This window comes from Danio aesculapii, chromosome 23 (genome assembly GCF_903798145.1).
Source record: "Danio aesculapii chromosome 23, fDanAes4.1, whole genome shotgun sequence".
Classification (NCBI taxonomy): domain Eukaryota; kingdom Metazoa; phylum Chordata; class Actinopteri; order Cypriniformes; family Danionidae; genus Danio; species Danio aesculapii.
Genome location: NC_079457.1, coordinates 12,544,013 through 12,566,999, shown reverse-complemented (window position 1 = coordinate 12,566,999; position 22,987 = coordinate 12,544,013). Strand labels below are relative to the sequence as shown.

Genomic DNA, 22,987 nt, shown 5'->3' with positions numbered 1-22,987 from the left:
AAATCATTAAAATTATCATGCCACTTAACTATGCCACAATTATTGAAATATTTAAAAGTTTTCGTAGATTGTCAGAAATATAAATGAATAAGCGAAAGTCTTTTTCTTTCCAAAAGTTTTAATTCCTTTTAGATAATCATGTTTCTTGCAAATGCTTAACAATAGTACCAAACACATCCTACAGTTCAGCCATTTCAAAGACATTTATATTACCGGAATAGTAAAGGAATATTACAAAGTTCAGAGAAAGGATATAAAATACATTTGTTTTTTTTCATAAATAGCAAAGCTTACATTAGAATTTCCGTCCGTCCTCACGACAGACTCGGCAAAAAGTGTATCGTAAAAAGGTTTTGTGCAGCAAATGCAATGCAAATGCACACTTTAGTGTTGACGCATCAAATACGCACGCACAGCACTGACGAAACGACACAAAAAGTCACGTAAACAATAACCTACGGCTACTTCTGACGTGCATATCATTGGTATAGAAACGAAAATACATACAGTACATGAAAAAGACAAGATAACCTCCACTCAGGATCTCCCACACTTGATCAGTTCATCCTGAAAGCAAATTCATCCTTCCGATATCCCACCTCTGTTTGCTTTTCATCTCCCGTTTATCCGTGCATCAAGAACTTCTCTGAGGAACAAAAATAGAGGACAACACCAAAGAAACACTAATGTTATGACATCTTTTCCATGAGCCCTTGAGTTTGGGGGTGAGGCAAAAAAGGAAAATTTAATCATTCGTTACATCGTCGGAGGTTTCACACTTTAATCGTAGAACGAGCATCTGGGGAGTGTGAGATGGGAGAAGAAAGAAGGATATAGTTTGTAGCACAGAGCTGAAGAAGGCAAAATACATGTTGTTAGAGGTGTTTGTTTGCAGGTGTTCCGGAGGAGATCAGAAGGCAGGAGGGTCCCAAGATTATTCCCAATTTCAGAATTTGAAGAGGTCTATGAAGTGCTGAGGAGAGATGGGGGTGAGGCAGCTGTCAGGATCATTGGCCGTGCAGGGATGTCCCGAGTCCTGGCGAGGAAAAAAAGAAAGTGATTAAAACAAGATCGGAGCATTTCCCCAATAGTATCTGGATTGCAGGCGTCAGTCGTTTTTCTCCATGCAAAAGTTGACACCACATTGTTGGGATGTTATATATGGCTGTCAGGGCATTGCTTTACTGTTTCAAGGTGGTTGCCTGTTTCTTTTTTTAAGTTGTGACTTTTCTCTCAATGTTTTGCTTCAAATTTGCTAATTTGACCACAACTCAGTCTGTGAATACTTGATTCTGTGTATAGAGCAAGAGAAAAATGGACCTTTTCATACACTCAAAAATTTGAAAAGAAGTTATATATGATTACCAGTGCATTGCTTTACTGATGCAGGGTAGTTGCCTGTTTTTTTTTTTGTCTTTTTTTTTTTTTTGTGACTTTTCTCTCAAAAGTTTTGCTTCAATTTTGCTAATTTGTCTACAACCAAAGTCTATGAGTACTGAATTCTGTGTATAGTGCAAAAAAACTTTTACTTTTTTTTTTACATGCAAACATGTTATATATGGTTGCCAGGGGTTTGCTTTACTGATGCAAGATGTTTGTCAGTTTGTTTGTGTTTTTTTTAAGCTTTTTTTCTCTCAAAGTTTTTCTTTCGATTTTGCTAATTTGACCAAAACCAAAGTCTGCAAATACTGAATTCTGTGTATAGCGCAATAAAAACTTTAACTTTTTATTAATTTTTTTAACATGCAAACATGTTATAGATCGTTGCCGGGGCATTGCTTTACTGGTAACCTGTTTATATAGTTTCCTTTTTTTTTTTTTTTTTTTTAAGCTGTGACTTATCTCTCAACAATTTTTCCAACAAAGTCTGTGAATACTTAATTTTGTGTATAGCGCCATTGAATTTTTTTTTTTTTTTACCATTTAAAATTTACCAAATTTTGTAAACATGTAATATATGATTACCAGGACTTTTTTTCTTTTCTTTTCAAGCTGTGATTTTACTCTCAAAGTTTTTCTTCAATTTTGCTAATTTGCCCACAACCTAAGTCTGCGAGTACTGAATTCTGTGTATAGCGCATTAGAAAAATTGACTTTTTTCACATCGAAAATTTTGTAAACATGTTATATATGGTTGCCAGGGCTTTACTTTACTGTTGCAAGGTGATTGCCTGTTTTTTCTGTGATATAACTTTTCTCTCAAAGTTTTGCTTCAGTTTTTTTAATTTGTCCACACCCAAAGTGAATGAATAAAGCGAAAAAATTGACTTTGTTTAAATAATTTTTTTTTGCAAACATGTAATGTATGGTTGGCAGTCTTTACTGTTTTTTTTTTCTGTGCTGTGACTTTTCTCTCAAAGTTTTTCTTCAATTTTGCTCATTTGACCACAACTAACTCTGTGTATAGTGCAGTAGAAAAATTTACATTTTTTGCATGCAAAATTTTGCAAACATTGGAAATATCTAACTCTGGCTACATTTCTGCAAAAATATGTTGCTTATGAAATGCTATACTTAAACGTTTTCTTATGAAACATCCACAAGAGGGCATTGTTTGTCGTATGTATCACTTATGCTACACCATACCCCAAACCTAACCAATGGTTGCACTAGAAGCAAATACACCACAGAATTGCATTTGCTGAAGCATTTTAAGATGGTTTTACAAGGCTTAGACTTTTATTATTGTAACATTTTTCACAGGATTTGTACTAGGGTGCTGTGTATCACAATAACATATTGTCCCATTTGAACTACTATGTCAGAAAAGTAGTACTTTGTATTCTATTCTTTTTCATCTGCAACACATCTGAGACATCTCCTTTTGGATGTTAAATAGGCATTTAGACTGTCTAAGATGTTTATGATTACGATTCTTCATCAAATTTGCAGATGTGTGCCATCTAGATGAGGATATGTGACACAAATGTATTCATTTAATTATGCTTATCACTTTTAGGTCTTTTTATAGTATTGTACAAAGGACTTTATAAAAATAAGGCTTATTTATCAACATTCTGCCCTTGTAATCATAATTGGAATGTATGCTTTTGCAGAAATGTCACAATTTCAATGAGCCTGTGTTAAAATTTTGCTAATGTGAATGCTGGAAGTTTGACTTTTATGTGAGGGTAGAAAGCATAAGCAGATTTAATTCATGTTCAAACTAGTCGTATCATTTATTGCACTGACCAATGGAAAGCTTCATAGTTTAAGTGAATTTGTCAAGTCATGGCAATAGAAAGTGGGCCTTTTATTTTGTCCCACATTGTGAAATCATCCAAAGTCTTTGGTAATTGTGTTAATCATCTGCGTAGTAAGAAACATAATAAAAATGTAATAATGTAAATTATCAAAGTTATAATATTTTGTTATTCGTGTTAAATATAATATAATTTTATTTGTTAAATAAATATAAAATATATAATTGTTAAATATTTTTGATTAATATTTGGAATATCACAATATGTACTGAGAAAACACTCAAATGTAGTATTACTTAACTTTATACCATAGTCATTGTGTGCATGTTTGTGTGATCAGTAAAAAAACCTTATTATAACATTAGGGTGCATTTCTATTTGAAGTTTTTGTAAAAAAATTTTAATATTTTCTAAGATAAAATATAAAAACTAACTACAAAATGACAGCATTTCCATTAACCAATGTTATGCATATAAAACAGTGGAACACACTGACAACAAAAAGAAAAATGAAGACATTCAGATAAATACATGCAGTCAAGTGTTAAAAAATAAAGTCAGGATGGATCTGTATGAAAAACAAAAAACTAATGACAGACATAACCTACAAAAGACAAAACAAAAATAAATGATGAGACAAGTTTCACTGACAGACACTGGTTTCCGAAAGCTGGCACAGGGAACATTTAGCATGTACCTTAAAGATCAAAGCCAGGTGTCTGTCCTTTAGGAGATAAGGGACCAGAAGGAGAACAGGGAAAGAATCAAAGGTTACATTTATAAGGGTACAGGAAGGGAGCTGCTTTTACAAAGGGCAAATTAATTAGATAGAAAATTCAACCCAAAATAAAACTTTATCCAAATGAAAATGGGAGATACATGTTGGAACTAAGCCTTCATATGTTCAGCCATCACTTATGCTAAAGCTGCTGATGTAACAATTTAACAAAAAAATTTACAACAATTCTGGAACTTAGCAAATACAAAAGGCATCGCTGTTTCTTTCATTTATTAGCTATGCGTTTTCATTCAAAGATGCTAATTAAATTCATGCATAAAACCGCAATATCATATAAAAGATCTGCGAATAATAGTGTTTCCATCCAATGAGTCAAGGAGAACAAAGTCGTCATTTCCTGATAATCTGGCACCAAATATCAAAAAGAATAACTGAATTTGCTGAGATATGAGAAGCTGCACGAGTCTTTTACTTGTATAACAAATTACTTGTGCCTCCGAAAATAATGATGACACCCAATGAAAGCCCGATGGAGTTTGGAGGCATGAGACTCTCTTTGAGGTTAAAATAATAATATTAATTATTAATAATAATTATTATAATACTGAACCACTGAGATGGACTTTGATTAAGAGATTTTAAAATGACCAAAATAACTATACCACACTGTAATAAATGTGATTGGCTCACTGGTTTGTCCATTAATGCTGTCCATCACAACCATTTTTATCATCACATGATCTTTCAAAACAAAATTACATGACTTTATTTTAACATGCATCCTGGAATTTATTCTGTAAATGTGTTTCCATCGTAGATCATGTGCATATTTTTTCTTATCGAATAAAAAGTTTATTTTACTTAGTTGTGCACATACGTTTTTTATGTGTATTTTCGAAGTTTATGCACATCTTGGCATTTTTTATGCGATAATCTAAAATGTGCATAAAAATAGGTGGATAGAAACATAGCTAATGTCTCCTTAACCTGATTTGTAATGGCAAGCTAACCAAAACCATTTATAATTTGATCTTTCTGGGGGGAAATGTCAGTTTGACGCTTCAACTTTGGCTTGCTTTGTTTAAAAATAATAAATCTGCAAAATAAGCTAATGTTTGCTGACTTATTATTGCTTCTACACAGGGTTTCTAATCTCAAACTGCATTCTAGAGAATGTGAGGGTATATTTAGACACAATCAACCCTGACACATACTAGGATTCAGCAAGGGAAACGTTTTTCAAAGAGCACTTAAACCTAAATAGAAACAGAACCTTGAAGAATGACTGTTTATTCCCAGACCCGAATGTTTGACATTTGAAAAGGATTTCTTACGTTCCAGAAGAGGATGCTACAGTGCCTGCAGAACTGCAGAGTGTCCCCGTACTGCTCTTTCTGAGGGTAGTATTTCTGAAGTGTGAAAAACATCAGCTTCCAGTCCACATGGCCCTTCTCTGACAGAATCAAGTGCCTGCAGAACTGAAGACAAACAAACACAGACACCGCTATGAGAAACTGATGTCTCTCTGGCACACCTGAACACCTCTGCGCTGCCACCTTGTGGTCAGAGTAACACACTTACTATTTGTTCTGCTACAGGTTATAGAATTTTTTTTCCTCCAAAAAAATTTAGTGCTTTGGCACACATGTAATTGGAAAGATTCTTCATTTAGGCGTTACATTTTATTAGTGCGGTCACAACATTAGAATATGTATCCTAAATAAAATAGCTTAAAATTATTTATATTAGAAATGAAAAATAATTGCAGTAGCAGTCATTGAAATAAAAAAAGAAAAATTATTGCATTTGTTAATTTCTTCATTTGTCAGAGTTAAAGCATGGCTCAGTGTTAAAGGTCCTGTGAAGGGCTTTGAAATGTTCATTTTTATTCGATGTAGATGCTGCTCACTGCAGAGCCACCTGGGCTCCAAAGAGGGGAAGCTTGAGCTCCAGCTTCTCCTCCTATAAGCTGTTTTAATGCTTACACCTACCCGCCCCTAACCCCAACTGCCAGTGACTCACTTGTAGAAGTGCAGCTGGAGCTCAAGCTCCCCCTTGCTAGAGCTCAGTTCTGCTGATGTGGCTCTGTAGTGAGTACCACTTAGTAAACTGAAAATGAAGAGAGGGTGGGACATAGAGGGGTTCCTCCTCTTTAAAAAAAAAAAAAAAAAAAACCAGCCACTAACGTTTTGCTTTATTACAGCTCTGCCAGTGAAAGTGGTTGTGCTCAAGCGCATCAAATGTGAGGCGCCTTGAAGGGGGCGGGGCATGTTAGATACTAGAGAGCATTTGATTGGTCACAAATCGATTTGATGAGAAACTGAATATGATGTCAGCTCAAAAAAAATGTGACAAACTATACATCTTACATGTTTATATCAATTTGATATCTTCTAAAAGTGAATTTTGTCACTGTTTGCAGCACACTAGCTTATAGATATCCTAAAAATTAACAATACTGACAATACTAACATCTACAAACCTTCATGGGACCTTTAAGGATTTTATCAACTGGTCAAGTCATTACAGTTATTAATGGTAGTATTTTTTTCACACAGGTGAAGGAAAAAAGGGAAAAGGGGGGGAAAAAAGAAAGTATAATACAAATATTTGTTGTTTTTGCATGTAGCATTGTAATGAATTTCACAATTCTTATGTCCAATAAAGTTTTATAGAATAACTACTAGCTTAAACTTTATATAAAAAGTTAAAATATTATTAAAGGTCCTTTGAAGTAATCTAAGTAAGAAAAAACGAAGACAGGGTGAGACAGAGTAGCTCTAAAAAGCATTTAGTTTTTTCACCGCTCTGCCAGTGGAACTGGTTGAGCTCAAGCGCATCAAATGCAAATAAAATTGAGAAGCGTCTTGAAGGGGGCGGGGCATGTCAAATACTAGAGAGCATTTGATTGGTCAAGATTTGATGAGAAACTGTATGTGGTGACGCGGAAAAAAAATCGTTGACTCATTTAGATGGAAGTCACAAACTGCAAGCCTTGCATGTTTATATTAGTTTTATATTCTCTAAATGCGAATTATCACTGTTTTGGCACACACCAGCTCATAGAGATCCTTAAAACTAACAGACTGAAACCAGCATCTACAATTTATTATTTTAATTTCAAGGGACCTTAAAAGAAAAGTGAACAGTCAGTAATAAACAAATTGCAACCAACAGCACAAATAATTACAACAAAATTAATATACAAATCATTCACTAATCACTAATAGTGATTTTGCCTTTTGCTGGTTTAGGCTTCTGTCATTTAAAAAAAAAAAGTCCACTACATTACTTTCACTTAAGAGGCAACTGATTATATTTTAATGATAATTTTAACATTACTAGACATAGCCTATCCATTAAAGCATAAGAACATGTAAAACTAGTCAACTAGTGAGAGAGAGAGAGAGAGAGAGAGAGAGAGAGAGAGAGAGAGAGAGAGAGAGAGAGAGAGAGAGAGATGTAAAAACATTGAGGCAGTGCTGAACTCTGTTGTGACTTGCTGCATCTTTAATCAGGGTTCATACACATTTTACTACTAAAATTCAAATCTTTTAGGTAAATATTCATGTCCTAATGTTTCATGTAATGTCTATGTACTGTACATGTGGAAAATAAGAACAAAACGCACATTCAAATTTATTACAGCATATCAAAAAATGTGACAATCTATGTGGTTTATATTTATTTTTATATCTGTAAAATAGTTTAGAACGTATCTTGCTGTCTGTGTGAAAATATTTTATAAAGTTGCCTTGTGTTTTCATAGATTAATAAAAAAAAGGTACAAATTAGCTTTTACCACCCACAGTATGTTCCTCTGTAGTGAGAGATTGTTTCTTAACACCACACTCAAAATGTAGCTTTAATTACAAAGAATGCGACTGAAAGAGAGGCAAAACTGCTCAATCAAAGTAGCTTTATTTTACCCCACACAGAAAACGTCACGTGAAGAGACAAACTGCGCAATTGTATTAAAAATTTACCCATTACTATCAATCATCATCTAAAAAATATAATCAGGTACACAGATATTTGTTAAACAAATTTCCATGACTTTTTCAAACCATTTTGGGTTTATTTGTTTTTCCAAAACTTTTCCAGGCCTGTAAAATGCCTTGTCAAAATTCCAGGTTTTCCATGAACCGACTATATCAAGTTTACACAAGGAGAAACTATAGCGTGACAGACTGTGGTGGAGCCATAACACCATAACGAAATGCTTCAAGTGGTCAAATATTACTACTTTTTTTGACAACACTTGAAAAATATAGAAACTACTGATGCTGCATGTGTGAACGTGTGATATTGTGTTTGATGGTAATTATTAAAGTGTTTTCTAATTAAAGAATCAGGACAAGTAATTAACGAGACACTTAGTCCTCACCTGTTTTTCAGCAAAGTGAAACTGGCACAGTTTCTTCCACAGATGTCGGTCCTCGCTAAGCATTTGCAGCGTCGGCGTGGCTTGTCCCAGATTGATGATGTCATAGGCATCGGTAAACTTGTAAAGGATGTTGGTTTGCATGTGCAAAGGGAGGTCGCTCAGTGTCATCCCGTTTGAAACTTGCTGCACACAAACATATTTAGCATCAGGTATGTAAATAGAACCAAAGATTAATACATAATGAATTCATAATGTGAAATTATATTACTTTAGGAAAAAGATAAAACAAGCAAGAGATAGCATGGGTGTGCATGTAAATGATACGGGCATATCTAATAGCTCATAGTAACATGTGTTAGCTACCTCTTTGCAAATATTTTTGAGATTTCTCAAGTTGGTTGGTCAACATGAGCTCCGCGGTGAAGCATATGTACAGAATATACAGAGGAACAAAGGCTCCGCAACAGTCACTGAGTTACTATGGTTACCACTAATGTTTGAGGGAAGCTCAATGTATATACTGTAGCTCTTATTTCAGAGGCTGCATCCTCCAAAGGATGCATTTATAGGGCGCTGTGTCATTGTGGTGCGACGAAGGCTATCTCATTTCAAAAATTCCTTCAAATGCATCCTCAAAATGCATCCTTCATTTTCTAATGAAATACTAATGAAAGTCTAATGAAAGACACAACCGGTGGATCCTTTGCGGCCTCAAACGTGCCAAGATTAATTGCGCGCTGATAACGGCAGGACGTTTTTAAAAGAAAACTCTGGATTAATTGTATGAATTAGGTTTACTTTACCTGGATATGTTAACACATGAAAACAAAAGAGTATATAAACAAAGAGTATGAAATGTCTTAATAAAAAGTGATTTTATAGACAGTTTACATTTTTATGTGTACATGTATGGATCAAATTAATTATTTTCCAGCTTCTGTAAACCTTGCTTTGCATTCAGATCGCTTAAAATAGGTTTTAAAATCACTTTGAAAAAAAGTCATTACAAAAAAGGCAGCTGTTACGGTTGCTAGGTGACGAGATCTGTCCTCTGTAGGCTAGATCAGCTCATTTCAAAATGCTCAGTTCGGCTTGTCTCGACTTTTGAAGGACTCACCTTTGAAGTCTGAGCCTCTGAAATGAAACACAGCTGTTTTGTATAGGCTTTTGTTTGTGCTTTGGTGTGGTATGTGTTATTTCAAATTTCAAAGACTTCCTTAATTGTTAATTGTAAAAGGGTAAATGCAGTGATATCATTGTTAAAACATTATAACAGTCTACATCAGGGGTGGGCAAACTCGGTCCTGGAGGGCCGGTGTCCAGCATAATTTAGCTTCAACTCTAATCAAACACACCTGAACATGCTAATCAGTGTCTCCAAGATCACTAATTATCTATAAGCAGGTGTGTTTGATCAGAGTTGAAGCTAAACTGTGCAGGACACCGGCCCTCCAGGACTGAGTTTGCCCACCCCTGGTCTACATCATAAACGTAATAGAGCATAACAGAGATTCTGCAGTTTTCATTAAGTCAAATTTAAGACATTTTTAAGACCATTATGAATGAAATGTCAGACTTTTACAAGGATAAACGATAAGATTTTTTTTAATGGTCCGGTTGGGCCAAAGGAAAAAAATTTTTTAGAAAGAAATTTCTAATTTAGTTATTTCTTAGCCACATCTTTTAAATAATGTGTCTAAAAGCAAACTGTAGTTGAATACATACATTTACTTTTTTTTCAACATAACATTTCTTTTGAACAAATCTAACATTGTTAAAAGTATATTTATTATGGAGAAAACTACATTAAGATATATTTGGTGACTTTTGGACCAAATGAATTGAGTGCATAACTCCCATTCAACCTATAGTGTTTCTGTTATAAACACTTTATTATCATGCTTATTGATTAATATTGTCTGCAAAGGGATATATTGCTCTGTTATTATAACGAGGAATTGTTTTTAGTTTTCTTTTTCCTGATCAGAGAATTTAATTTGGTGAATTTGCTGTAAAAATGTCTAACAGATTTTGTAATTTGTATCTCTTCGCAATTAAAAAATACAAAAAAAAAAGGTTTTCAATAAGACTTTTTGAGACGGATTGTTGGTGACTGTATGAGTGTCACTCCGTTTGGGCAACTTCACATGGACATGAATATTAAGACCGGTTTAAAACCTACAACACAATATTTCAGTGAATTTAAGACTTTATAAGGCCTAAAATAGTTTTTTACGTTTAAGACTTTTCAAGACCTCACAGACACACTGTATTATTATGTAATTATAATATTTCAACTAATTGTAATTTTCAAATATTTCAATTGCAAATATTTGTTGATCGATCCCTCGCTTTTTGGATAAAGATATATTTCTACCCATTCATAACCCATGTAAAAGATTACCTTTGGAATTTGTAAATTGTTGAGCTGCTGCTGCCATTTTAAGATGGTTTCTAAACGGCAGACCCAAATGTTGATGTTGCCGACCAGCACAGACTTCCCAACTTCTCGGATGAGGATGCAAAGCGTGGAGCTTAAATCATGCAGCAGCGCCTTGATCAGTCGTGGGTTCTGATGGTCTTCCAGAACTGCCCGGTCAGAAAACAAACAAAAAGGTTTTCAATATCCACTTATAGGTGCACATATTTCTGGCCCGTCTTTGCAGTTGGATGTAAAAGTGTTTCAGATTCACCGAAAAACAAGTGCAGTTGAAGAATTATTAGCCCTCCTGAATTATTAGCCCCCTGTATATTTTTTCCCCAATTTCTGATTAATGAAAAGAAGAACACATTTCTAATCGTAATAGTTTTAATAACTCATTTCTAATAACTAATTTATTTTATCTTGCAATGATGACAGTATATAATATTTTACTAGATACTTTTCAAGAAACTAGTATTCAGTTTAAAGTGCAATTTAAACGCTTAACTAAGTTAATTAGGCAAGTTAGGGTAATTAGGCAAGTTATTGTATAATGATGGTTTGTTCTGTAGACAATCGGAAATCGATATTTCTTAAGAGGCTAAAAATAATGACCTAAATGTTTTTTAAAAAATTAAAAACTGCTTTTATTCTAGCCGAAATAAAATAAATAAGACTTTCTCCAGAAGAAAAAATATTATAGAAAATACTGTGAAAATCCTTAAATTAAACATCATTTGGGAAATATTTTTTAAAAATTTACAGAAGGGCTAATCATTTTGACCTCAACTGTATGTGAGTAACTCTCATCTCAACTGATCATTCACCTTTCCTCACAATCTTTTCCAGAACGTTGAAGTAGTTCTTCTGAGCAGCTCCACTCAACGACGTCAGCTGGGATTTGGCAATCAGATGCAGAAGCTAAGAGAGTTGGAAACAGAGGGTAAAGTGAGAAAAAAATATTATGGAAAGAAAAGAAAATTATTGAAATGCAGTTGTTCAGCACAGATGACAACTTCTTACTTTAACTACATAGTTGAATCGCCGCACATCCTGAATGGCGCTGGAAAAGTCCAGACGATTGAAGGCCTCACCAAGCGTACAATACCCATGTCTCTGCAAAAACAAACACATGGATCACATTCAAAACTGGTTTACTTGTGTTGTATTTTTAGCTGCTTTTTGTACTTTTTATGCTATGATATATTTTTTCTCACCTCTCTCGTACTCTCTTTTTGAACATAAATCCACCTCTCCTGGAACAAAACTAAATAAAAAAAGATCAAATATAATTAATACATATAACATCATCCTTTAAAGGAATAATACAGCAATATATTAAATTTCTTGCAAAACTTGTATTCGTTCTTGTACTAAAGAGTTCACATTTTTGAGTGGACTATCTCTTTAATTGCATTTATTAATAGTAATTATTACACAGATCTTTAGAGAACTTGATGCTCATTGATCAGTTGCAACATTTTGCAGTCATAATTGTTTAATGACCATGAAACACTGTAATTACCATTGAAACTCTTTGAAATTAGAGATAATTATGAGTATTATGTAATTAAATAGGACATATAAACAAATGCTTAATTATCAGTAACAGTATTTTATTCCTGACTAGTCAACTATACTACTCTGTTGTCAAGCATAACAACTACTAAACAAACTAACAACTACTGAACAAATATTATGTCAAAACAAATGTTTATTTTGGATGCGAATAATTTTTGCACTAATATAGGTATACATATATATCATAGAAGTCAATGATTCGATGATTCATTCATAAAGATAGTCAGTTGTTTTCCTTTCTGAATGAATCAGCTGTTTTGAGTCAGAATCAATCAACTGTTTTGACTCAATGATTCTATGATTCATTCATAAAGATAGTCACTTGTTTTCCTTTCTGAATGGATGAACTTTTTTGAATCAGGAATCATTTGAGGTGACGCTTTTTTGATTCATTCATGAAGATAGTCACTCATTTTCCTTTCTATATAAATCAACGGTTTTGAATATAGAATCATTTGAGTCAACTATTCTATGATTCGTTCATAAGGATAGTCACTTTATTGCCTTTCTGAATGAATAAACTTTTTTGAATATAGAATCATTTGAGTCAATGATGATTTTATGATTCATTTTATAAAAAAAGTCACTTGTTTTCCTTTCTGAAAGAATCGACAGTTTTGAATGTAGAATCATTTGAGTTGACGATTCTATAATTCATTCATGAAGATAGTCACTCATTTTCCTTTCTGAATAAATCAACAGTTTTGAATATAGAATCATTTGAGTCAACAATTCGATGATTCACTCATAAGGACAGTCACTTTATTTCCTTTCTGAATGAATAAACTTTTTTGAATATAGAATCATTTGAGTCAACGATTCTATGATTCATTTCAAAAAACAACATCACTTGTTTTCTTTTTTGAAAGAATCAACAGTTTTAAATATAGAATCATTTGAGTCAATTCTATAACTTTTATAATTTATATAAGTTTGTTTTGACAATATATGTGTGTTGGCATATGAAATGTATAATATTAATCGCATCCAAAATAAAAGTTGGTTTTGACATAATATTTGTGTGTGTATTATATATATTTATTATGCTTATGCGATACACACACATATGTAGAAACAAAACTGTATATATAATTTGTATCATATACATTTATAGTTTATTTCTAAATATAAATAAACATTTTCTCAAATATATGCATGTTTATTTATATATACATATTAAATATACACAGCACACACACACGTATTATATCAAACTTTTATTTTGGGTGCGATAAATTTTTGCCCAGCACTAGTATATCTATTCTATAATGTGATTTATAATGTTTAATTTTTAATATCATAAAATAATTAATTTGACTGCTCTATCAAAATTGTAAATTGTACTTTATCAACATTTTATTTCAACATATTTTTACATTTCTTAATATTCTAATACTATTCATGTTATTACAGTAATATTAATACTATTACAAAGGCAATGTAATAAGACATTTTTTATAATTGTCACTAAACTCCATAAGCACCTTTTTTTCCCAAGAAACCACTGTGAAATTTGTGGTGATTGTTTTATAATTATTTCATAAAATATACATATCATAATCATGCATCATGTAATTGAATATAATGTTATTTTTACATTGTGACTTAGTGTTGTTGTTGAAAAAGTCCTTTTTCCTCTTCTTGGCAGCTACTTCACAGACATCTCCCACGAAGACGTTCTCCTTGTTGTCATTGTCCAATCTGGAGAGTTAATAATGTGATGTTAATTATAATCTCCCAAAATAAGCTTTTTTTCAGACATTATATTAACATACAGCACAGGTTACACTTCAGAGCATCCAACAAAAAGTACATGAGTGGACCTCAAATGATATAATATCATGTGATCAACAGATGGCCAGCATGCAATTTTGCAATACATAAACCTGACAGAGAATCCAATAAGCAAGTCAATGCTGTTAATTATTAATCCAAGTATTGCAGAGTGAGGTGTCGTTAAGATCTGAAGATGTTTTACTTACTCAACTTGAATGTTCTGTCTTTGTCAAAATTTAACACACAAGAGGAACTGACTCACACCGACACTACACGAACACCTACCAACGTCCTTACAAAGCTGGATATTTTTTACGTGATTATATTTCCTTGTAAATTGGCCGACCTTAGGTTAGTTTCCATGACAGAAAGCTTTTAGCTCAGTCAAGATGGATGGATGGATGGATGGATGGATGGATGGATAGATAGAAATAATAAATGCAAAACACCACTTTAGAAAATAACCTTGTGACAATAACACACACCAATTCTAAACACGGATACCTGACTTCCCACATGCCACATACACACTTCCTCTTTTGTTGGTTCCTCGATGCTTTGCTGGGGTTTTATAGTCTTGTTGTGGTTGAAGATTATAGGTTCAAATCCCAGATATAGCCCCTTAGATTAAGCTGAAATTGGTTTTACATTCACATATTCGTTCATTTTTTTAACAGTGCCAACATGTAAAATGGTCCCTATAGTTTTTCCCACTCTACTTTGATTATTCGGTGTGAAATCGCTTTCAAGTATGACTTCAAAATAACATTAGCACTATTTAATTGACTGTGAACAAAGTTGTTCTTTGATAGTCATTGGCTGCTAATAAGATTTCCATATACAGAATTCTCCAAGAGTTCGTTTCTGAAATAATATAATAAAGGAGAAAGTCTGAATGTGCGAATATAAACCAAACTTTACCCTGATTCTCCTTAGATCGAGATACAACAACTAGAGTGAGATAATTCAAAGCATGTCTTACTCTTCCAAGCCAAGTTCATTGATGTTATCTCCCAATTTGTGGCTGAAATAATCAAAGCGCTTCCAGCCATCCTCAGTTTTGATCCAACTCCAGCCTGGAGATCTCCAGTCTTGACCCAAGAAAGGCATCTTCTTTCACCTGCTCCAGAGACCTGAATACAAGAGACTATCATCTCAAACCATTATAACACAACAGAGGCTTATCACACATCAGACTTTAATATGAGTATAGTCTGATATGACAACACACAATGTACTTCAGTCAGCAATCTTGATGTAAATAATTATATTTCTAAAAACAAACATGACGCATTTTGACGCTATTTGTAAACTGTTTATAAGCTATGGCTTGTTGAACAACTACTGCCAGTTAATTTGCTTAAACGCAAAGCCTGCCAGGAAGCTTATCTTTATAAACGACGACAAAACACTAAAGACAGCTCTAGTATCTAACTCTATTTACGTTTTACTCGCAAAGTCACGTATTGGTGTTGATAACGGACGTATATTTAAGTTTACTTACTGCGAGTCCTTTGTTATGCTGATAATTTTCTTCTTTTCTTTGAATATTGACGGAAGTAAACAGTCAGAAAAGCGGAATATAAGACACGCCCCCCGGCGCTTGCGATTCTTCTTCTTCTTCTTCTTCTTGGTGTTTATTGGCGGTTCGCATTCTAAACAGAGCATTACCGCCACCTACTGTGGGTTATGGATCAGAGGTTCTTTTATTATTATTATTTATTTATTTATTTATTTTATAACTCTAGACTCTTCAAAACCCGAGCCTTCGATGTTGCTGCGTGTTCAGCTCCTCCATCTACAGCTCAGGTCCTAGACATTCTATATCCTATGTATTAACTGAGTTCTTTTTAAGAATTGTATCAACCATTTCCTTCCTTCCGGATATAAAAATTCTTTCAGAGTTATTTGTTTATCAATTATCTTTAGATCATTGATTAATATATTTCTTTCCTCCATGTATTTATTGCAACTAATGATTACATGTTCTACTGTCTCTCTCTCTCCGCATCCATCACACAAGCCTGTTGGATGTTTTCCTATCATGTGTAGTGTAGAGTTTAGCCCTGTATGTCCTAGCCTTAATCTTGAAAGAATACAATCCTCCTTCCTGCTTCCACTTGATTTCAAAATCTGTCCTACCGTTGGTTGTATTTCATAAAAATGTCTGCCTTTTTGTTCATTGTCCCAACTTATTTGCCAGTCTTTGTGTATTCCCTTTTTAATTATTGATTTAAGTTCAGCCCTACTATACCTGATTTTCATTTCTATCCTCTCTTTTGCTATTACTGTTTTTGCTAACCTATCTGCTGCTTCATTGCCCTCAACTCCTGAATGTGATGGTACCCATACAAACTCAACTATCTTGTTTTTCTGCTCTAAATTATGCAACAACAGAAGAATTTCTATTATAATGTCCTGCCTAGTTTCTGATTTTTTAAGATCCAGGCATAGTAACGCTGAACTTGAATCAGAACATATTATTGCCTTGTCCAGATCCATTTCATAAACTTTGATGATAGCTAGCATGATTGCTAGCAGCTCTCCTGTAAATACTGATAAATTATTTGTTATTCTTTTCCCTTCTGACACATCTAAACTTGGAATGACATAAGCTATCCCCACCCGGCCACTTTGAGGATCTTTTGATGCATCTGTAAAAATGTGTGTAAATTGATCGTATTGTGTCCCAATATACTCTCTTGTTAGATATCCTTCTGTTAATTCCTGTCCTTTTTCCTGTCTGTCTTTCAATAATTTGAGGTCTATTTTTGGTTGTGGTAATATCCACAAAGGTATTGTTGGTAGAACTATTGATGGTATAATACTATATTCACTTAGTTTCATTTCCTGCACTAAATCCCCAATAATCCAGTTAAAGCTGTTAATTTTCCTTTTCCCATATTCCCAACATACCTCCAATAGTGTTTTTACAGGATGATTATCATCTTGGCCTTTTACTCTTGCCCAGTATGTCAATAACAGTTGTTTCCTTCTTAGATGAATTGGCATCTCCCCCATCTCCACCTGCAATGCTGGAACTGGAGAGGAAGGAAATGCTCCGCAACAAATTCTAAGAGCTTGAGATTGTATTCTTTCAAGTTTTTCTAATTGCGACTTTGCTGCTGAACTGTATGCCATACAACCATAATCAAGAATTGCTCTGATCATTGTTACATAAATTGTTTTTAAAGCTAATCTATCTGCTCCCCACTCACGCCCCGAAATACATCTCATTACATTCAAAATTCTTTTGCATTTCTCCTGTATTTTACTGATGTGATTACTCCATGTAGCTCTAAAATCAAACCACATTCCTAAAAATCTGATCACTTTTACCTGTTCTAATTCTGTATTATATATTTTCAGTTTTAAGTCAATTCTTCTTTTTTTATTTGTAAAGAAAATATATTTGGTTTTTTCCACTGAAAATTTAAAACCCCATTTGTTTGGCGCTTGCGATTGGCAGTCGTGTTTGTATTTATTTTGTTGCTACCCGGAATTCCCGAGCTGATTGGCCATCGGCCCTGTCAATCACTCGTAAATTTATCCCTAGCTCTCTGTCGTGGTAGCTTCTTACACGTGACACAGACACTGCACATGTTGTCATGTTTTGATTTTGCAATGGGGGAAGGGAAATGGATCAGATGAACGATGGAATAAACTGATCATGTTGGATAATAACAAACGTTTCCTCTGCTCGCATTTGGATAATAGGAATAAACAGGTTTATTTTGTAATCATCTCAGTCAGCTTTAAGTACAGATCTTTGTGTGATAGAAACCAGACCAAACACAATCATTAAAACACATGCACTCTCAGAAATAAAGGTACGCGGGCTGTTACTATGGTGGTACCTTTTCAAAAGGTACACATTTGTACTTGAAGGGTCCATATTGGTACCTCAAAAGTATATATTAGTGCCTATAATTTTTAAGAGGAACACTTTTGTACATTTTAGGTACTAATATGTATCCTTGAGGTATTAATATGGACCTTTTAGGTACAAATTTGTATCTTAGTAAAGGTACAACCCCAGTGACAGCTCGTGTACCTCTATTTCTGAGAGTGTATACAAACTTAAGACAATGCACTGGACCTTTTAAAAAGTAGTGTTTTATTTTATCTAGTTTTATATAATAGCAAATTTGATAATAATTTACTTAAAATTACGTTTTTAAAGGGATAGTTCACCCAAAATTGAAAATTGTCAGTAAATAATGCATCCTTCACTTGTTTCAAACTTGCTTGACATCATTTTTTCTGGTGAAAATAATGAAGAATTTATTTTGAAGAAATCTGGAAACCTGTAACCATTGACTTCCATTGTTTTTCCTATACTGTGGACGTCAATGGTTCCCGGTTTTTAGCTTTCTTTAAAATATCTTCTTTATTTTTTGATGAACATTTAATAATCCTTCATGTGATTTATCTTTAAATGAAAATATATATATATTCAATACTAAGATATCTAAAATACAGTTATCCATGCCTGGCATTCATGGACAAAATAGAGAACATAAATAAACTAAAACCTAAACCTGCTTGATACAATGTCAATCAACCATTTTCTGAATGTGTGTCAGGGTTGTTTAATTGTTTGTTTTTCCTTTTGCTATCACCAAACATGGCAATATTGGATTGTTTTTGACTAATTTGTTTATTTAAAGGACTGTATTCACCACAGTTTCCTAATTAGGCGTTTGAAGCCAGCGTATGTAATAAAACCCAGAGAAAACTACCATTTATGGCAAGGCTAGCATTTCACTCACTATTGATACAGTATATTGGCCTTTTTACAATTTAAAAATTGTCAGTAAATAATGCATCCTTCACTTGTTCCAAACTTGTTTGACTTTATTTTTTTCTGTTGAACACAAAATTATTTATTTTGAAGAAATCTGGAAACCTGTAACCATTGGCTTCCATTGTTTTTCCTGCTGTGGATGTCAATGGTTCTCGGTTTTCAGCTTTCTTCAAAATATCTTGTTTATATTTTTGATTCAATAATCCTTCACGTGATTTATTTTTAAATAAAAAATTATATATTTCAATACTAAGATATTTAAAATACAATTATCCACACTTGGCATTCATGGACAAAACAGACAACACAAATAAACTAAAACCTAAACCTGCTTGATACAATGTTAATCAGCCATTTTCTGAATGTGTGTCAGGGTTGTTTAATTATATTAATGTTTAAACATGACAATATTGGATTGTTTTTCACTGATCTGTTTATTTGAAGGACTTCAAAACAATTTCCTAAATAGGCATTTGAAGCCAGCGTAGGTAATAAATGCCAGAGAAAACTACCATTTATGGCAAGGCTAGAGTTTCACTGTATTGATACAGTATATAGACCTTTTTACAGTTTCTTTGACATTTGACCCATATTTGTGTCAGGTAAAACCCCACCCAGATGAAAGTCCAAACTGAGCTACAGAATACTTGCTATAAGAAAATGACAAGCAGTGAGACACAAACACCAAAGTGAATGTTGCATCAATACCACTATAATAACAGTTTCTGAATTCTACATATAGAAAGTTAACAATAAATCCGCCTTGTAAGGTGTTAGAAAACATCACAGATGTTCAGTAAGTATAAGCTTAAAATGTGAATAATTCATTCTAGCATGCATTCAAGAAAGAATGCATGTCCAAAATCATTTAAAGTAGTGTAAAGGCCACAAACACTCCCTCTGCAAGATCTAACCTGCCCTACAGTCTGCATTTGAGATGCCAGAGGGGTAAGTTTTCGTGTGCATGTGAAAACACTGCACACAATGGTTAAAGAACCTGCCAAAAATTCAGTCATGTGCAAAATTACGAACATACGCACTTGTAAAACCTGTGTGTTTTAATAATAAAATGTGAAATTATTGTATATGAAATAAAATATCAGCTTTTAAGTCAGCAATGCTCATGCAAAAACAGTCATAACTATAATTGGGTACACAGATATTTGTTAAACAAATTTCCATGACTTTTTCAAACCATTTTGGTAACAGTAACAGTTCTGGAAAAGTAAATATAAACTCATATTTCACACAGCATGTCAGGCAGTCTGATGAAGTAATCAAACTCCATTTTAATGTTCAGTGAGTCAGGAAAGGACAGATAACACCCAGGATAAACAGACACTTATCTTTGAACTGAAGTGACAATGGCACAATTTATATACACCCACGCTGGGTGTGAATGTCCTTGTTTTTTGTTCACCATTTCCGTTGTTACCCAACAATAGACAAAACTGCAAATCTGAAGCCCTATTTATAGGCCACCTCTGCATTCCATAGCTAGCAGGGTTGTATGATAGTTTAAAGCCAACAATTGTCTTTGTCTGTAAACTAATGTTTGAATACGTGCAAAGCCAGTTTTTACATTCAACAGTGAACTAAAATGCAAAGGAAATGCGGTATAACTGGCTTTTAATACAGTATAAATCAAGTAACATGATATCTCATAATAGAATACTTTCCAGGATCAAGTACTGGCATGAAGAAAAGGCTTAACCAAAAACGGCTTGTAACAATACAGCAGTTTGAGGCCCAAAAGCTGAGCTGTGGGATCCCTCTGGAATTTCCCATAGGGTTTTTTTAAATGGCGGTTTTGGATTTACGAGTAAAATAAAACCTGCAGTTAGTATTCTTTTAATAAATGTTCACGTCAACATACATTACGCAAACTGTGCTAAATAAAGATTGCTACCACCAAAAGGATGTGTACATGCTTGACGAAACACTACTGTTTATGCTTCGGAAAAAAAACAAGAGTGCAATTCTTAATCCAATATCCTTAATATGTCTACAATGCGGTCATGTATATGCAATAACCCATTATTCTTTATCATTCATCATCACAACAATTTTTACTCTGATTTCACACAGCATGTAAACTGCTTAACCTGCCTTTGTCAGATTGAAGTGCCCATTTGTGAAATGTGAAGGTGTCTTTACCACTTGCACCAAAAAGAAGATGAGCAAACAATTTGAATTAAATAGGATACAAACTCAAACACTTTCTTGACCTTAAGAGTAATAAAAATGTGCTATCGCATGGGGAAATTGAGATGCTACAATCAAAATGCTGCATCTTAGGAGGATAATATAAAAGCCATATGTTTCTAGCTGACACTGTTCTTCAGGTTTAAATTAAACACAACAATCGACATGTAAAGAAACTCAACTCAAACTGAGTTCAAAATGTTGCAAAATGTTCTTTTAAATGGAAAAGGTGGTGGTTGAACATCTTGTTCTGATGACACAAGAGTTGCAAATATATGGCAGCTGAGCAGGCCATTCTTGTGATCTGTAAAAAAAATCAGAGCCTGATGAAATCGGTATAAATATGTGTTTAATACTGCAAAATAAACTCAGTGTTACAATCACTGCTCTAGTTGTTCAAAATTAAAGAGAAGCAATTTTACTTAAACCATTGTGTGAGCTGTCTCTTTATACCAAGTGGTTTACAAGTTGCTTCCGAAAACCATAGCAAAACATTGGTTGTGGCTAGAAGAGATACAGCTGCAAGTTATAATGAGAATTATTTAATTATTTATAAAATTACCCATTAATTGTGTTTTTTAATGTCTACCCCTACCCCAAGCCTAAACCCACCAAAACCATCACAGTTATGACAGTAATTATACCAAGTATTGTTAATATTATTTATGAAATTACCCATTCAATTGTATTTTAACATCTACCCCTACCCCAATCCAAAACCAAACAGCCATAGTAATGTAATAACACTAATTATTGTTGCACAGTGTCACAAAAACTAGGCTATTGATAGGAGAATCCACAGCTGTATCCCATCTTTACCCAAAACGTTGGACAGGGACTTTAACGTGCCCCAGATGTGAGGTACAAAAATTTGTAGTAAAGTAAGTAAAGGAAAATGTTAACCACATATCTTATTTTACAAAATCCCAGGATAGATCTACTAAAATGTTCCAATTAGTAGGCCCTAGAACAGTCCAGAAGAGTTTAGTGCCTAATTTTCTGATTGGCTAATAATGTTCTGGTGTCTCCAACAACTCTTTCTCAACGCTGTAGAGACGCCTTTGATGACAGACTGCGGTCACGCCATCTGCGGTTCGGAGAGACACGGTCGCGCTATCTGTGCTTTAAATTGTAGTGCGCGTCTACTCTGTGTTTTGCGGTAGATTAAAGACGCGTGTGTTTAATGCGCTGCAGTTTTATATTCTTGTTTCACTTTTATTCGCGTAAATGAATTCAAATGAGGGATATTCAAAAATCGTCACTTTTGTTCATATTTGGGTATATAATAATCATGAATTTGCATGTAGGCTATGCTATTATTCCTTTGTTTTGCTGCAATTGTGTTTTATTTGCGAGTTTAAAACAAAATTAATAGTATTAAAGTCATTACCCGGTTGTCATGACTATTCACATTCCTTTTCATATTCACAACTTACTATTTAGGTGTTTACTGTGCAATTATGACAGTTTTATTGGTTTATTTGTTGGGTTTTTTGTTAATATTTTCCCCTTTTTCATGTGGAATGTTGCTAAATTAATGAAAAAAAGTTTTTTTTTTGTACGAATGTTCATTTTCCCTACTTCAATCACATTTAAATAATAACATACCAAAATCATGTGAAATACTGACTTTTTACTGAAGAGTCATATTAGAAAAATCATAAAAAAATAAAATCAATTTGTTTTCTGCCAACTCCACCAGATTATTATTCTACATGTCCTGATGTACCACTGTACCCACTTTTCATATCATATTACTGTTGCATATTTTAATAATAGCGTGCTAAAATCATGGAAAATAGTGTTTTTTTACTGAAGAGTCATATTAGAAAATTCATAAAAAAATAAAATCAAATTGTTTTCTGCC

The 22,987-nt window shown here is 33.6% G+C and overlaps 1 protein-coding gene across 3 annotated transcripts; it reads right to left on the bottom strand.

The window, feature by feature from the left end:
• Nucleotides 1–114: 114 nt before the first annotated feature.
• Nucleotides 115–15,699, bottom strand: fbxo25 (F-box protein 25). Of its 3 annotated transcripts, none has more exons than XM_056449794.1 (11): nt 15,613–15,699; nt 15,091–15,255; nt 13,930–14,033; nt 11,969–12,018; nt 11,775–11,867; nt 11,579–11,672; nt 10,734–10,918; nt 8,330–8,512; nt 5,277–5,420; nt 3,901–3,927; nt 115–1,036 (listed from the first exon to the last, which is right to left on the bottom strand). In XM_056449794.1, exons 2-11 carry the CDS (start codon nt 15,216–15,218, stop codon nt 947–949), a joined length of 1,098 nt encoding a protein of 365 aa, XP_056305769.1. In that variant the 5' UTR covers nt 15,219–15,255; nt 15,613–15,699; the 3' UTR covers nt 115–946. The 3 variants fall into 3 exon arrangements, with proteins under 3 accessions (XP_056305769.1, XP_056305767.1, XP_056305770.1); XM_056449792.1 differs by having other exon boundaries at nt 15,091–15,241; XM_056449795.1 differs by lacking the exon at nt 3,901–3,927 and having other exon boundaries at nt 117–1,036; nt 15,091–15,241.
• Between the last annotated feature and the right edge of the window lie 7,288 nt (nt 15,700–22,987).